Source organism: Macaca thibetana, chromosome 11 (genome assembly GCF_024542745.1).
Source record: "Macaca thibetana thibetana isolate TM-01 chromosome 11, ASM2454274v1, whole genome shotgun sequence".
Classification (NCBI taxonomy): Eukaryota; Metazoa; Chordata; class Mammalia; order Primates; family Cercopithecidae; genus Macaca; species Macaca thibetana.
The window spans coordinates 14,744,851-14,762,175 of NC_065588.1; the positions used below are offsets into that span (position 1 = coordinate 14,744,851).

At 44.2% G+C, this 17,325-nt stretch overlaps 1 protein-coding gene across 1 annotated transcript in view; it reads right to left on the reverse strand.

Annotated features, from left to right (window-relative positions):
• PLBD1 (phospholipase B domain containing 1) overlaps positions 1 to 16,784 on the reverse strand; it is a 68,063-nt gene extending 51,279 nt beyond the window's left edge. Inside the window, exons 1-2 of the mRNA XM_050749366.1 lie at positions 16,628 to 16,784; positions 2,075 to 2,294 (exon numbers count right to left, since the gene is read on the reverse strand). Of these exons, the coding sequence (XP_050605323.1) occupies positions 2,075 to 2,294; positions 16,628 to 16,742 (335 nt within the window). The 5' untranslated portion in view covers positions 16,743 to 16,784. The remainder of the gene's footprint in view (positions 1 to 2,074; positions 2,295 to 16,627) is intronic.
• Positions 16,785 to 17,325: the final 541 nt, after the last annotated feature.

Sequence of the window (17,325 nt, forward strand, 5' to 3'; positions counted from 1 at the left end):
GGCCAAGGGGGGAGGATCATGAGGTCAGGAGTTTGAGACCAGCCTGGCCAATGTGGTGAAACCTCATCTCTACAAGGAAATGTAAAAATCAGCTGGTTGTGGTGGCATGCACCTGTAGTCCCAGCTACTAGGGAGGCTGAAGCTTGAGAATTGCTTGAATCCGAGAGGCAGAGGTTGCAGTGAGCCAAGATTACACCACTGCACTCCAGCCTGGGCGACACAGAGAGACTCTAACTCAAAACAAACAAACAAACAAACAAACAAACAAACAATTTTTACTCTAACACAGAAGTGTTTTTTAAAAGTTATTATTAGAATGCTTCTTTTTCTATAGACTTTTTTGGTTAGTGGATAAAGTTACTCGTAAGAATAGCTCAATGCTTTATATAAAAAGTAAAGGTGAAATGATAAAGCCACCTTCAAAAGTGGCTGCTATGAGATGTTAAAGCTTATGTTTTTCTGAGACATAAGAATATGAGAGGTGCCACCTTTGTCAAAGCCCTGTGAATCTCTGTGAGCTCTAAGAGTAACACCAACAGAAATATCCAAGGGAAACATGTGCACTCTCAGAACATTCTCAGAGATTAGAGCTGCTTTCTGCAGATCACATAGTTTCCATTAATAACCCATTGTATATGTCACTCATGAGTTAATCTAACCTATTTATATTCACACAACTGTGGTTCAAATTGTTTCTTCCAACTCACGACTCAAATAACACAATCAGAATTCAGTGGAAACAGAAGTGGATAAAGATGTGGAGAAGTTCAGATTTTTACCTGTATAAAATGATTTCAAACATGTTAAAAAAATCTGATTCCATTTACGAAGTTTTATACATTGATTGAATAGTATGCTGTTAAGGAGATTTGTATGGAAGAGTAAAAAAATTGGGTATAAAAATAAAAACAAAAATTTGTAGTCTGAATTAAAAAAGAGCAACCAGAGCCCAACAACTAGTCATTCGACATCTGATACAATCTCCAGTACTCAAAGTAAATTAAGATTGACATTTCACTTACTATGACTAAGGCAGTAACAGCCTAAATAAAGTTTGGTGAAATTGCACTCAACAATCTAGGTCACAGAGAATAAAAGAGTCAAGCAAAGTCATCAAGACACTTTTTATATCAAAGGAGGGATGAGAGTTGATTAGATAAATTGCAACTTTATTTTCCTTAAAGTCCTCTTCTCTAAAAGGCATGTAGCCTGATTGCATTATTATTAATTACATCCATGTTACTTTTATAAGGCAAGGCAAGGACACTAGAATCAAGTAACAGTAGAACTAGAAGAAACATTTATTTTAGACTCATTATAATGTCAATTTAAAAATCTCTGCCCACATGGAGGTATTGTTTCAAGATGGCTGGAAATAAATGCACCAACCGTTTATTTTTAATTAATCTTCCCTGCTCCGTTGTTCTCAAGGAGCGACCCCACCTCTCATTTGCTTTCTACCAGACAACAAGTGACTAGTAGGCTGAAAGGACTTTGCTGTCCTTTAAAATCATTTCATTTCTGGGTATGGTGGCTCACACCTGTAATTCCAACACTATGGGAGGCCAAGATGGGAGGATGGCTTGAGGTCAGCAGTTTAGGACCAGCCTGGGCAACATGAGGAGACCCTGTCTTTGCAAAAATATATAAAATAAAATAGTTTCATGGGATAGGAAGATTTTTAAAAAGTGCCATGAGAATTAAAGAGTGCCACACTTGGGGGTTTTGTTCTTTTTCGGCAGGTACTGATTATAGGAAAAAATGCAATTCTGGGCCCATGCTTGTGGTCCCAGCTACTCAGGAGGCAGAGGTGGAAGGATTGCTTGAGCCCAGGAGATCAAGGGTGCAGTGAGCTATGATAGCCACCGCACTCCAGCCTCGCAACAAAGCGAGAACCTGTCCCATGCCCCACCGCCGCAAAAATGCAATTGTAATAATGTCTCTATCACACACGTGAAGAACTCCAGCTACTCTTCAGTTCTAATGTGCAACGCCAGGAAGATGAGAGTCACTGTGGAACATGGGAAGGACAGGGGTTGCCTGGCAGTGGCCCCACCATGACTGGGATACTTACGGGGCAGTGAGGTAACCCTCCAAAAAGCCAGCCACAAACATGATGATCTCATTGCTCAAGGCTTGAGAGCCATAGCCAGCTCTGATCTCCAGGATGCCCCAGCCTGTGGTTTCCACAGAGTTATTGTAAAAGCCATAGGCGTCCCCATTCTTGTCCATTATATTTTTGACTTCTACTGTCATTTCAGCAGGCATCCAGTATGCAGTTGCATAGTAGACTCCTAGAAGAAAAGGGAATAATGATAAAAATACCATTCAAATGAGCTGTGATGCTTTTTTTTTTTTCCTATGTATCCAACAATTTCAAGACATTTGCTTTTAAAGATTTCCATTCTATTAGAATTGGGAAATCTGCCGTTATTGTTTGCCCTTATTCCAAGTGAGGAAAAACTGGAACCTTGATCAAGGGGGATAAGCTCAAAACACAAAGAACAAGGTCAAAGGTAGGGGTGTAGTTACAGCATCATAGAGGTGAGCCTGAGTGCTTCATCCTTAGAGGGTGGGAATCTGGGCAGGGCTGGAGCTGGACCTTAAGCCAACTTCTTGAGAGCTTGTTTGGAGGTTCCAGCAGGATAGCTGAGCTAGTTGTATACCCTTGACCGAAGACCGGTCCTCCTCTATCAGGGATGCTCGTCCTCTTTGACTGAGCACGCAGCTTCAGGAGGGACGCACATGGAGGAGTGAGGGAGGAAGGGGACAGCCGCCCAGCCAGCCAGATCAGCCAAATCAACCTGGCGGTCAATGGGGTGACAGATGTCGCAGCCAGATCGCCCTCACATCCAACGCCCACTTCTTAATTCAGACAAGAATAGGGCTCTTATCCCTAGTCAGCAACTTCTTCCATTCCCCTTAACAGGTGGAACAAAACATCACCATTCTCAGGCTCCTTATCCTATGTCTCCTGCTTAATTCTTCTAATGTCATATGACATTAGATTCTTTGCAGGAAAAAGTAGAAGCAAGTAGAAGCTACCACCTGTGACTCCGTCAGGTGTTGATAATTTTGTGGGTCCATCCCTACACAATCCCTGAACTCATCACGCCCATCTCTCCGGAGCTTCTGGTTCACCTCCATCCTTCGACCCATGCTCTGGATCTCACCCTCCCACCTTCTTTAGGAACTTTGTTCTATCCTATATCCTCTTGCTCCTGTGCCCTAAAGCTCCTTCTCTCGGCAGTAGCTTCTCCCCCTTTGGCATACTTAACATGCTCCATTGTCTCATAGCTAAAAATAAACCAACTACAGAAGCCATCTGGATCCTGTGACCCAATGGAGCTATTGCCGGAATCTCTCACTCCCTTCACGAAATCATTACAAAGTTTAAAGTGTCCACACTGTATCAGGTACTGTTTTGAGTGCTGGTGACAGAGCTGTGAACATGACTGGCACAGTTCCAGGCCTCGCCTTTTGGAAAGAAGAATGCACTCACGCCCTGCACTTCCTCCTCTTGTCCCTTGCTCCAGCCGGCTGCAGTCTGCTCTCCACCTCCAGGATACCAACGCGGCTTCTGCCTGGCTCACTCACAAAATCCTGGAGTCCTAATGTCATATGAACTTCTGAAAGCATTGGATTCGTGACCACTTATTCTTAAAACTCTTTCCTCCCACGGCCTTTGGGACACTACACCCTCCCCAGTCTCCTTCTCCTGTGCCTGCCTTTTTCCTCATTCTCCCCATAGGTTCCTCTTTATCTTGTAAACCCCACAGCACACTTGATAACACAATCCGGATGACTCCATCGCACTAGAGATTCGAAATATCCTCCATCGTGATGCTTTCTCTCTCAGTGATCTCCCAGCCTGAAATTTGAATCCATCCTGGCTTCCTTTCTCTCTCTGATATCTTAGGTTTAATCAAAAAGCCTCCTAAATATCTCTCCCACCAGTCTCCACCTCTTTATGCCTACATTTCTATGTTACTTTAGGTAACACAACTGGCCGTTTAAGTATAGAAGAGGACTTTTTCAAGGTTTCTCTGACCTTTAATCCATTCTCCATTCTCTACCAGAGTAGCATTTCTAAAATGCGAACTGATTTTGTTAGCTTGCCTGCTAAAAATGTTCAATAGTTTCTATTTCTTAAAAGTTCTGCTGCCGGGTGCGGTAGCTCACACCTGTAATCCCAGCACTTTGGGAGGCCAAGGAGGATGGATCACCTGAGGTCAGGGGATTGCGACCAGCCTGGCCAACATGGAGAAACCCCGTCTCTACTAAAAATACAAAATGAGCCATGCGTGGTGGTGTGCGCCTGTAATTCCAGCTACTCGTGAGGCTGAGGCAGGAGAATTGCTTGAACCCGGAAGGCAGAGGTTGCTGTGGACCTAGATTGTGCCATTGCAATCCAGCCTGGGCAAAAAAGTGCAAAACTCTGTATCAAAAACAAAAAAAGCAAAACAAAACAAAAAGTTCTGCTCACAGGCATGAGCCACTGCTCCTGGCCAACATTTTACTTTTTGATGTTAAGATTGCCTATCAGCCGGGTGCAGTGGCTCACCACTGTAATCCCAGCAGTTTGGGAGGCCGAGGCAGGCGGATCACCTGAGGTCAGGAGTTCGAGACCAGGCTGACCAACATGGAGAAATTCCATCTCTACTAAAAATACAAAATTAGCTGGGTGTGATGACGCATGCCTGTAATTCCAGCTACTTGGGAGGCTGAGGCAGGAGAATCGCGTAAACCTGGGAGGCAGAGGCTGCAGAGAGCTGAGATTGTGCTGTTGCGCTTCACCCTGGGTAACAAGAGTGAAATTCCCTCTCAAAAAAACAAACAAACAAAAAGACTGTCTATCACACTTTTCAAAATAAGACATACATGTGGCCAAGGAGCATATGAAAAAAAGCTCAACATCACTGATAACTAGCAAAATGCAAATCAAAACCACAATGAGATATCATCCCACACGAGTCAGAATGGCTATTATTTAAAATGTCAAAAAATAACAGGTGCTGGTAAGGTTTCAGAGAAAAAGGAATGCTTATACACTGTTGGTAAGAGTGCAAATTAGTTCAACCATTGTGATGATTCCTCAAAGACCTAAAAACAGAAATACCATTCAACCCAGTAATCCCATTACTGGGCATATACCCAAAGGAATATCAATTGTTCCATCATAAAGACACATGCACATATATGTTCACTGCAGCACTACTCACAATAGCAAAGACATGGAGTCAACCTAAATGCCCATCAGTGGTAGACTGGATAAAGAAATTGTGGTACATATACAGCATGAAATACTATGCAGCCATAAAAAAGGATAAATCATGTGTTTGCAGGAACATGGATGGAGCTGGAGGCCATTATCCTAGCAAACTAACGTAGGAACAGAAAACCAAATACTGCATGCTGTCACTTATAAGTAGGAGCTAAACAAAGGGACACATCATTTAGTTCATTATGTTTCTAATGGAAACATAGAAGAGAACAACAGACACTGGGGCCTGCTTCAGGGTGGAGGGAAGAAGGAGAGGATCAGGAAAAATAACGAATGGGTACTAAGCTTAATACCTGGGTGATGAAATAATGCATACAACTCCCATGACACACATTTACCTATATAATACACCCGCATATGTATCCCTGAACTTAAAATAAAAGTTAAAAACAGAAATACCATTCAACCCAGTAATCCCATTACTGGGCATATACCCAAAGGAATATAAATTGTTCTGTCATAAAGACACTTGCACACATGTGTTCATTGTAGCATTATTCACAATAGCAAAGACACGGACTCAATCTAAATGCCCATCAGTGGTAGACTGGATAAAGAAATTGTGGTACGTATACACCATGGAACACTATGCAGCCAAAAAAAAAAAAAAAAAAAAAAGACCGTCTATCAAACATGCACTAAAAGTAGAGTCTTAATACTACAGCATCATGGCACCGTGGTCCAGGGGCTCGGTGATAGGCTGGGGCTTAGTCAGGCTTAGAAACTAATCCTGATTAAACTCTTAAGGAATGATCTGAGTAGGCCTGAGTCAATTTACTTCTGAGTAAAATGACTACCATGGCAGGCCTTCACAATCGCTAAATGGAAGTAATGGCATTAAGAAATAGGGAGGGTCAAATAATTTGCCAATAAACTGTGGTTGACAAATAATTGTCTGATTGTTAATGGAGCCATTCGGCCACAATTTGACAATTGTAGGCAGCACCCACGGAAACTTCCCTTCTCCACCCAAAGGCAATAAATTTTCCAAATTTATTTTTGACCACATATCCCCAGCTTTTCTCACACATTCCCTTCCACCCTCACCTCCAGGGAGCCTTGTAGGGAAATGAGGAAGTGTGGTTGCTTGCATAAAAAGCAGAGTCATAAACAGGAACCATAAAACAAAAAAGGAAGGTGTGTCTCTTTTCTTTCTACCCGCAAAGCATGATTTTAGCTTTTTCTTCTTCTCCAAAACCTTGGCATTTCTCATCGTTAGGCAACCCAGGCCTGCCTTCACCTTCCAATCAATCAACTCCTTTTTGATGTAATTTGGGGCTTGCCCAAGACAACCTGAGTACTAAACCAAGAGCTATGTTTTCACTGTTGCTGGTCCTACCTAATTTCCTGACCACAAAAAGAAACTTCTGCAAATATGTGCTTTTTTGACACTCGTGTACCTCCATGCATGAAAAAACCTTTACTCAATCCCCAAGAGATTTTGGTGAGAAAAGTGTCCTGCCAATAGCTTAGCATGTGCTTTGAGAATAAAGCCCAAAATCAGAGTCTTCCCTCCCCTCCAGCCGAGGTCCTCCACTCCTCAATGTTTTCTCTAAGTTTCAACTCTTTCTGGTTCTCCCACTATTCATGCCATTTTCTGATTTTCTTAAAACCTGTAATAGTTTAAGGCATTGTACTTTTCCATTTTTAAAAGACATCTTCACGATGAGAGGTGAATGGTCTGAACAAAGTAATAGTGAAAAAAGTAGAAAAATAGTACATAATTCTAATGCAAACCTAGTTTTATACAAGCTCTGTGAAAGTGGGGACTATTTCTGCTTAACACTCTATAAACCTGACAAAATAATGTTTCTTTGACGAATCTAGTTTGTGTGTGTTCTTTAAATGAAAAGAAAGCCATTTATTTACTTATTTATTTATTATTTATTTTCGAGCTGGGGTCTCGCTCTGTTGCCCAGGCTGGAGTGCAGTGGCACAATCACAGCTCAGTACAGCCTGGAATTCCTGGGTTCAAGCAATCCTCCTACCTGAGCCTCCCAGAAAACGAAGCTTATCAGAGCACTCATTCACAGAAGTTAGTATGAAATAGCTCAAGTAATTATGTTTTCAAGCCTGGGTGAGAGACTTCCTAAATGGCTCAGAATCTTGGATTAAGTCTATCCAGCCCCAAGAGCAGGAGCTATTTGTTGATATTTTCTTTAGAGTTATGAAAATGAAAAGTCAGAATTCAAACATTTTAACAGCAATATCCTCAAAATCAATGCACCTGATTAAATATCTGTTGAATGAATGGGAATGTTATTTATAAAAAGTATTTTTCTTCTATAAATAAAGATGGAAAATATGCCATCATTTTTATATTTCTATGTAAAAGCCCAAACGCCAAAGTTAAATTTTTTTGTATTAATATTTACTTGTATACTCCGATTAATATTTTATTTATTTATTTATTTTATTTTTTTTTTTTTGAGACAGAGTTTTCGCTCTTGTTGCCCAGGACGGAGTGCAATGGTGTGATCTCGGCTCACTGCAACCTGCGCCTCCCAGGTTCAAGCGATTCTCCTGCCTCAGCCTCCCAAGTTGCTGGGATTACAGGCACGTGCTGCCACGCCTGGCTAATTTTGTATTTTTAGTATAGACAGGGTTTCTCCATGTTGGTCAGGCTGGTCTCGAACTCTGGACCTCAGGTGATCTGCCTGCCTTGGCCTCCCAAAGTGCTGGGATTACAGGCATGATCCACTGCAAGTGGCAATATTTTCTATGAGTTCGTTGTTTTCAGTTGAAAAAAATTCCTACCCTGTCTTAGAAAGAAAAAAATGTATAAAATACTTATAAGTAGCTTAAACTATTTTCTCCCATATTTGGATTCTATAATAATTTTTCTAGCACCTCATTTATGAAAAAGCAGGTAGTTTTCAACCCCAAGCAATGCAATGTTTATTTAATATATTCAGAAGTCAGAGGGGAAAAAAAGAGAAAGAAATGAGAAATAGAACAAGCAAAAGATGTCAGAGAAAATAGAAAAAAATTATAATGAAAATAATCTGTTCATATTGGGTTTAGCTAAAAATTCACTGGTTTTGGTCCTTGAACTGCTTTCTCTTTGATGTCTGCTCAGCTGGTCTCTCAGTATACCTCTGTGTGCCTTGGCATGGCACTTGCCTTCTTTGAAAGGTCTCCCAGTAAATTGATGCCTGGTTTTTGGATTTGTTTTGACTCTTCGTCGGCGTCACTAAGGAAATAACTGATTTGTAAATTAAACAATCTCCAGTAAACAAAATTGTAAGTAGGTGTTTAAGCCTTGGCTCTCTCCAGAGATCAGAGGCTAAGATGCCTGCTGGAAGGAGGATTACTTTGGCAAGTACTCCCAGAGAACAGGAGCGAGGGGCTGGGAGAGTGAAAGAGAGGAACACTGATTCGAGGGTGCATTCTGAGCTGCTTTCCACTGTGGACACAGGGGCGATCCCACTGGGACTAGCCTTGGAAATCTTCATCCCAGGCACGGAAGACCCAGCTACCTGCTCCCATCTGATTAAGGTTAAACGTTGCCCTAGGAAGTGTTAACTCCCTCACTCCATTTCAGAGATGCCCTGAGGTGGAAAGTAAGAGATTTCTACAGTGAGGCAGAGATGAGGCCCCTCAGGTCATCTGCATGAAGTGGAAATAAAAGGCAAGTGAGAGGACGTGAGGTGGGCCACAGGATCAGGAAGTGTGAGACACACTAGATAAGTAGAAAGGGACACAGCTTTAAAAACTAGCTTCAAAACAACAATCCACGAATGAGGAAAAATGCTGGAGATTTGCTTAGATCTGGAATGATCCCTTTCCTTCATCCTGTTGAAACATACCCGTTCGTCACTGGCAGCTGAAATCAGAGTTCTTGCCAAAAGCCCTGTCAGCAGAAAGTCAACTTTGCCTCATTCTGGTTCTCTACTCTTAGCTCAGTCCTCATCTAGATTACTTATTAGTTATGTATTTGTGTCTGCTTGGTCCCAAAAATTTGATTACAAGCTCCTTGCGAATGAGAGGTGCAGTCTCACATTTCATTGCATCCACTCCCTTAGGCCTAGCACAATGCTCTATGGATTACGTGGCCACCTGGATCCCAAACTTTCCTGTTTTTGAGACAGTTTTGCTCTCGTTGCCCAGGCTGGAGTGCAATGGCATGGTCTCGGCTGACGCGACCTCCGCATCCCAGGTTCAAGCGATTCTCCTGCCTCAGCCTCCCGAGTAGCTGGGATTACAGGCATGCGCCACCATGCCCGGGTAATTTTGTATTTTTAGTACAGATGGGGCTTCTCCACGTTGGTCAGGCTGGTCTCGAACTCCCGACCTAAGGTGATCTGCCTGCCTTGACCTCCCAAAGTGCTGGGATTACAGGTGTGAGCCACCATGCCCGGCCTGGATCCCAAACTTTCACACTGTCTGGGAAGGTCACACCTGGTGACAGATTTTATCAAGTTATATAAACTTGATAGTATAGTCATTCTTGATTTCTAATTATGAATTAGAACTTTGGTGTCTTAGGTCTGAAAATGACCTCAAAGAGAATAACACCGGTGTGAATAACTTGACACTCCCTTATGCTGAAATTATTACTGCCTATGCAAGGCAGATGGACAAATTTCAGAACCAGCCCATCTCTTTCAGTGAAGTGCTCATCCTGTTTTCAACTCTCTCAATCAAGAGACTTACACAATTTTCTCTAGGAAGACTGTAACATGGCCAGGTGTGGTTGCTCATGCCTGTAATCCCAGCACTTTGGAGGCCAAGGCAGGCTGATCACCTGAGGTCAGGAGTTTGAGACCAACCTGCTTAACATGGTGAAACCCCGTCTCTACTTAAAAATACAAAAATTAGCTGGGTGCGGTGGCACACGCTTGTAATCCCAGCTACCTGGGAGGCTGAGGTAGGAGGATCGCTTGAACCCAGGAGACGGAGTTCACAGTGAGTTGAGATCACACCATTGCACTCCAGCCTGGGTAACAGAGTGAGACTCCCTCTCAAAAAAAAAAAAAAAAAAAAAAAAAAAAAAAAACCTGTAACATATTTTATCTGTGTAGACAGTGTTTCAAGTTTTAAGCTAAAATTTCCCCATAAATTCACTACCTCTATTTCATTTTTTACCATATTAAGTAAATTCCTGTTTTGTTTTGCAGTAGTGCAAAGAAGCTACATAATAACATTATTAATACATTTTCTAGTCACATTTTCAAGCTGGATGTTCAAAAGATTGTAACATGGAAGTTGTATAAACTAGAACCTACTCCAGTTTTTAAAAAGGCAAAACCTAAATGCATAAAAATTATTTAAAATGCTGAAGAAAATAAATCCCTTGGGTTTCATTCCATGAAGGGTATCACCACCTCTTTTGTTTTGCTATCTCCATAGTTAATGTCTTATAATTTGAAATCTAACAAAAGCAAAAGATAACAAGTGACAATGTAAAATTCATGTCTAAGGAAGTATGAAAGCAAAAATTTATTTTCTGCATGTCAGAACACTCAAGAAAAAGTTCATATGTTTCATAGTATATATATGTATATTATAAAAAGAAACCACCAGAATTTTTTTTTTTTTTTTTTTTTTGACACAGAGTCTTGCTGTTGCCTAAGCAGGAATGCAGTGGCACGATCTCGGCTCACTGCAAGCTCCGCCTCCCGGGTTTACGCCATTCTTCTGCCTCAGCCTCCCGAGTAGCTGGGACTACAGGCGCCCGCCACCACGCCCGGCTAATTTTTTGCATTTTTAGTAGAGACGGGCTTTCACCATGTTAGCGGGATGGTCTCGATCTCCTGACCTCGTGATCTGCCTGCCTCGGTCTCCCAAAGTGCTGGGATTACAAGCGTGAGCCACCGTGCCCGGCCCGAAAATTTTTTTTTAAAAATTGTTTTACTTCAATGAAACACTGAAGGAAGATCCTTTTAAATTTTCCTCAAAAGAAAGATTTTTAGCTTTGCTTCCAAATTTATGTTTTCAGAAGGACGAGGAAACAAAGTTTAATAATAAAGACAACTGGGCAGTTCCCTCAGACTTTGTTCTGGAACTTATCTTGTGTACATTATGCAAACAAGTTGATAAAGGGAGAGCACGAGAAAATGTTCAAGTTGGCACTGGGCACGATGACTCACATCTGTAATCCCAGCACTTCGGGAGACCAAGGCAGGCGAATCACTTGAGGCCCGGAGTTCAAGACCAACCTGGGCAACATGGTAAAACCTCGTCTCTACAAAAAATACAAAAATCAACCAGGCATGGTGGTGCATGCCTGCATCCCAGTTACTCGGGAGGTTGAGCCACGAGAATCACTTGAACCTGGGAGATGGAGGTTGCAGTGAGCCAAGATGGTGCCTTTGCACTCTAGCCTAGGCGACAGAGCAAGACATTGTCTCAAAAAAAAAAAAAAAAATGGCCGGGCGCGGTGGCTCAAGCCTGTAATCCCAGCACTTTGGGAGGCCGAGACGGGCGGATCACGAGGTCAGGAGTTCGAGACCATCCTGGCTAACACGGTGAAACCCCGTCTCTACTAAAAAATACAAAAAACTAGCCGGGCGAGGTGGCGGGCGCCTGTAGTCCCGGCTACTCGGGAGGCTGAGGCAGGAGAATGGCGTAAAAACCCGGGAGGCAGAGCTTGCAGTGAGCTGAGATCCGGCCACTGCACTCCAGCCTGGGCGACACAGTGAGACTCCGTCTCAAAAAAAAAAAAAAAAAAAAAAAAATTACTTCAAAGCACGTAGATTATCATCTTCAATCTTGCCTGCCTTATCAAGACATGATAACTTTTTAGAGAAAAGCAACTTCAGTGGCCACTCAATTATATAACACTTACTGCATGTCAGGCACACTGTTTCTCACAACCACCCCATGAGATAGACACTTACAATACCCATCTTCCAGATGAGGAAACCGAAGGACATATAGAGACAATAACTGACTAAAGGTCACATGGCAAGTGTTGGAGCCAGGATTCAAACACAGGCATTAGGGTTCCAAAGGATTTCCTCTTTCCGGAATTCTGTTACCTCTCTAATACTATACTTCCAAGAATGAAAAGCTTCCGTGTGAAGAATGAATATACTGAGCAACTGTGAGGCCTTATGTCAAGTGAATTGGGAAGTAAGAATGTCCTCAGAGACCAGGTACAGTGGCTGTTGCCTGAACCCCAGGGCTTTGGGAAATGAACCTGTGGGAGGATCACTTGCGAGCAAGAGTTTAAAGCCAGCCTGGGTAACATAGTGAGACTCTGTCTCTACAAATAATTTTTTTTTTTTTAATTAGCCAAATGTAGTGGTGTGCACCTGTAGTCCCATCTACTCTGAGGCTGCAACGAGCTATGATCGTACCACTGCACTCCAGCCTGGGTGACAGAGCAAGGCCCTATCTCCAAATAAATGAATGAATAAATAAATAAGAATGTCTGCAGAGTTAAAGGATCAACTGAAACTGAACCCAATCATAGGTCTGCCAAATCACCTTGGAGACTGAATGTTTCAGGATGTTAAACTTTTTGACAAGATGAAGGTATTAACTGTTATGCTCAAGTGGACACTGGTAAGCCATGGCAATGTGGAAAAGGCAGTGTCCCAACATCAGGGGCCAGCAATGCCAGGCAAGCACGGTGCAGTGGAGGGGCACTCTCTCGGCTGACTCAAGTATATGATGTATATGATGCTTACCAGGAGACAGACAAATCAGGCCTCCAGCCTGACAATCTCATGTTATCTACCCCCATGTGGTTTGATTACAGTGAGAAAGTGCCTAGAGTAGACCTCACAAATATCCAGTCTGCCTGACAGTTATATTTCTAACTAAAAATTAACACTAAGTCTGATGAATAGACTTGGGTGTGTATCGGGATGAATCAGCTTCCTTACTTCTGATCAGATATGGAGCACTAGAAAGACTGAATTTCTGGAGTCTAGCCCTGCAAGACTGAGGGCCAGATTCTGAACCAGTTTTACCAATATACATATCATCTTCCGAGTCTCTCAGCAGCCAACCCTAAGTAAGAATGTCTGCAGAGTTAAAGGATCAACTGAAACTGACTCCAGTCATAGGTCTGCCAAATCACTTTATGGAGACTGAATGACTTTCAAGATGTTAAACTTTTTCAGAACCAGGTAAAGGTATCACTTATTTATCTAGTGACCACCTGACTTCTCCATACATACCACTTAGAAAAAATTATATAAGGACCTTCTAAAATCAATGATGGGGCTTTTGGTCTGGAAAGATAAAGGTAACACCGTATGTCTGAAATCATAGCTTGAAAGATTTGGCTAGAATGACTGTGCAATTATTTGTCAACTTCTGGAATAATAAAACTATGAAGTAACCTTTACAAATTGAAGAATATGCAAGAATTAACTAAAAGTGGCCGGGCATGGTAGCTCACACCTGTAATCCCAGCACTTTGGGAAGCTGAGGTGGGCAGATCACTTGAGGCCAGGAGTTTGAGACTAGTCTGGCCAATCTGTTGAAATCCCGTCTCTACAAAAAATATAAAAATTAGCCGGGCATGGTGGTGTGTGCCTGTAATCCCAGCTACTTGGGAGGCTGAGTCAGGAGAATTGCTTGAACCAGAGAGGCGGAGGTTGCAGTGAGCCGAGATCATGCCACTGTACCCAGCCTGGGGGGAAAATAAAAATAATTTTAAAAATAGTAAAAACATAAAAATAAAAGTAAAATTAAAAATTGAAGAAGTTGTTTTTGGATACATAGATGCATGTTAGTGGATATAAAATTCATTCCAAGGGGATGGACATGCAGTCCCTTTAGTGTTTACTGAATTCCTACTAAATTCAGGGTACTGAGCTGGGTGCTTCAGAGAACACATGACAAGTGAGAGGTAGCAAGCCCCAGTTCTTTACTCTTCGGTTGTTCGCAGGCTAGTAGAAGGCAGAGACCCAAAAAGCCTCAAGGGAAAATAGATTAATGTGGGTAGGACAAAGGAAACAGATCTCGTCTGCTGAAATAGTGTGGCATCACCAGACATCCTTAACACCTATGTAAGTAAGAATCCCTTCCAGATTGCTGGGCATGGTGCTATCAGGATCACTTCACCTCAGAAATGTCCTTACTTTCTGCCTTGGCTCCAGAACCTCCAAGCATGGAGTCAGCTTCCTGTTGGAAGAACTGTTTCAGATGCAGTTTCTTACAAGGTGGTACCTTCTTGAATAAACAGTGCTCCATCTTCAGAAATCCAACATCTCCATCTCACTCCTCAGGCTGCCCCCTCCACCTATAAAAACAATCTCAATCGTCCAAAAATAAAACAGAAAATGAAGGCCGGGCGGGGTGGATCACGCCTCTAATCCCAGCACTTCGGGAGGCCGAGACGGGCGGATCACGAGGTCAGGAGCTCGAGACCATCCTGGCTAACATGGTGAAACCCCGTCTCTACTAAAAATACAAAAAAAATTACCGGGTGTGGTGGTGGGTGCCTGTAGTCCCAGCTATTTGGCAGGCTGAAGCAAGAGAATGGTGTGAACCCAGGAGGCGCAGCTTGCAGCCAGCCGAGATCGCGCCACTGCACTCAAGCCTGGGCGACAGAGCGAGACTCCGTCTCAAAAAAAACAAAAACAGGCCGGGCGCGGTGGCTCAAGCCTGTAATCCCAGCACTTTGGGAGGCCGAGACGGGCGGATCACGAGGTCAGGAGATCGAGACCATCCTGGCTGACACAGTGAAACCCCGTCTCTACTAAAAAATACAAAAAAACTAGCCGGGCGAGGTGGCGGGCGCCTGTAGTCCCAGCTACTCGGGAGGCTGAGGCAGGAGAATGGCGTGAACCCGGGAGGCGGAGCTTGCAGTGAGCCAAGATCACGCCACTGCACTCCAGCCTGGGCGGCAGAGCGAGACTCTGTCTCAAAAAAACAACAACAACAACAAAAAAAACAAAAACAAAAACAAAAACAAACAGAAAAGGAATATTCGGGACCCTCCAAAGCCACCCCCAGGTACATCTGAATGAGCTGTATCCCTAGACTAGAAGTAGGCACCAAGGCCACCGCCATAGTTTAGGCAAAGAATACAGAAAATCACCAGTCAGGAGCCTGTGTGTACATCTGATCCCACAGACTGGCACAGACTGGAAACATTTAAGATCGAAGAGTGATAACTGCACAAGTTTCGGAAACGAAGGCACTGGATGATGGAAGGTGGTGTAACAAGAATCAGTACACATATTTAGAAAGGGGCATCCTCCCCAAGCCCCACCCTACTCTTGTACAAGGTCAGCACAGAAAAGGGGATTATGAAATAAAACAAAATTAATTCTCTCTTAGTATTACTTTAGAATTCTTTCAAGTCCCTTAGTTATAGTTCATAATCTTCGCTTCCTTAGAAATGGAAATCATAAATCCAAAGCTTTTTAATTTCATTTCATTTCATTTTTGCAAAGGATGTAGATTTGCATGAATACCTATAGAGATAAAACCTGTTTTTCCAAGAGGGAAGTAGTTAAGCAAAGCCCTCTGGCATCCCCTAGCTCTGTCTTATTTGCTGTGTTATCTTTATGCAAATTACTTCTGATCAATCTCAGTTTTCTCATCTGCAAAATGGGGAATATAATCCTATTTAGGATTATGATGAGACATATATTAAAAAACAAAACAAAACAAAAAAAACCCGGCCGGGCGCGGTGGCTCATGCCTGTAATCCCAGCACTTTGGGAGACTGAGGCAGGCGGATCGCCTGAATCAGGCGTTCGAGACCAGCCTGTCCAACATGGTGAAACTTCGTCTTTACTAATAATGCACAAATTAGCTGGGCATGGTGGCAGACGCCTGTAATCTCAGCTACTCGGGAGGCTGAGGGAGGAGAATCTCTTGAACCCGGCAGGCGGAGGTTGCAGTGAGCCACTGCACTGCAGCCTCGCGGACAGAGCGCGACTCCGTCTCAACAACAACAAATCCAGAAGGCCCTTAAGCCCACTGCCTGGCACATATCAAACTGACAATCGTGCAATCGTGTGTTTAAGCCAAAGTCACTGTAAATTTTTAAAACACAAAACAAATGGCAAGCCGGAACCATATCTCCCTACAGTCTGGATAAATATATTTAGATGCCCATTGGCTGGAGTTTTTAGGACCAGCCCAGGCTCTGTGGGCCAAGAATCGGCGCAGGAGCAAACCAATTTGTTGGCCGAGAATTCGGGCCAAAACTTGTAAAGTTGGCAGACGCACTCTCCAAGCCCTTCTCAAGTGCCCTCGCTGCGCCGCCGCAGGGCTGGAGCGAGACGGCCGGTCAGAGGCGCGTTTCTCGGCGTCCACCCAGGAACCAGACGCCCGCTGGACGTCAGCTCGGCCGGACGCGGGGCACTGGTGCGGACAGATTCCGAGGAGCCTCCCGGGCTCCCCTCGCCCAGGGCGCACTCTGCTCACCTGCCGCGTTCGGCGACTCCGCGGTGACCAACAACAGCGGCGGCAGCAGCAGCCGCAGCAGAAGCGGCAGCGGCGGTGGCAGCCCCGGGCACCCGCCCGGACCGCCGCGGGTCATCGCTCCACAGCCACAACCTTCCTCTGCGAGATCAGGCGGCCGCGGCGGCCCGCGGTGGCAGAAGTTGCGAGAGCGGCTCGTGGTCGACCCGGGGGCGCCGCCTCTCCGAGGTGGGGCGTCCTCAACTTTCCTGTTTCATGAGGCCTGCCTGCTCCGGGCTCTGAGGGGCGAGGACGCTTCACGTGGTGGCCTGGGGCCCACCCCGCCTGGGAAAGGCGGGTCCTTTCGGTCTGACCCTCTAGCAACCCGTGGGCCGGTCTGGGAAAGTTCCCCAGCTGCGCTTATGGGAAACGCAGAGGCTGCCTGCCGCTTTCCTTGGCAGTTTGCGGCCCAAGGCTTGGGCGAATCAGTTCACGTCAACAGCACTGCTAGCCTCTGCTTCTGTGGCCGACCTTTTATCTCCAGCAGCGGACCAGGCGCCCGGGGCCCGGGTGACATGCGTGCCCTGCCTACACGCAGCTCGGATCCTCTGCTGTTTCTGGAGAGGCCTCCACGGGTCCATTTCCCTCAGCGATTAGCGTGCCCCTCCTTCCCAGGCTGTTTAACCTAAATCCATGTGCTGTAGCTCAGATTTTTTATCCTT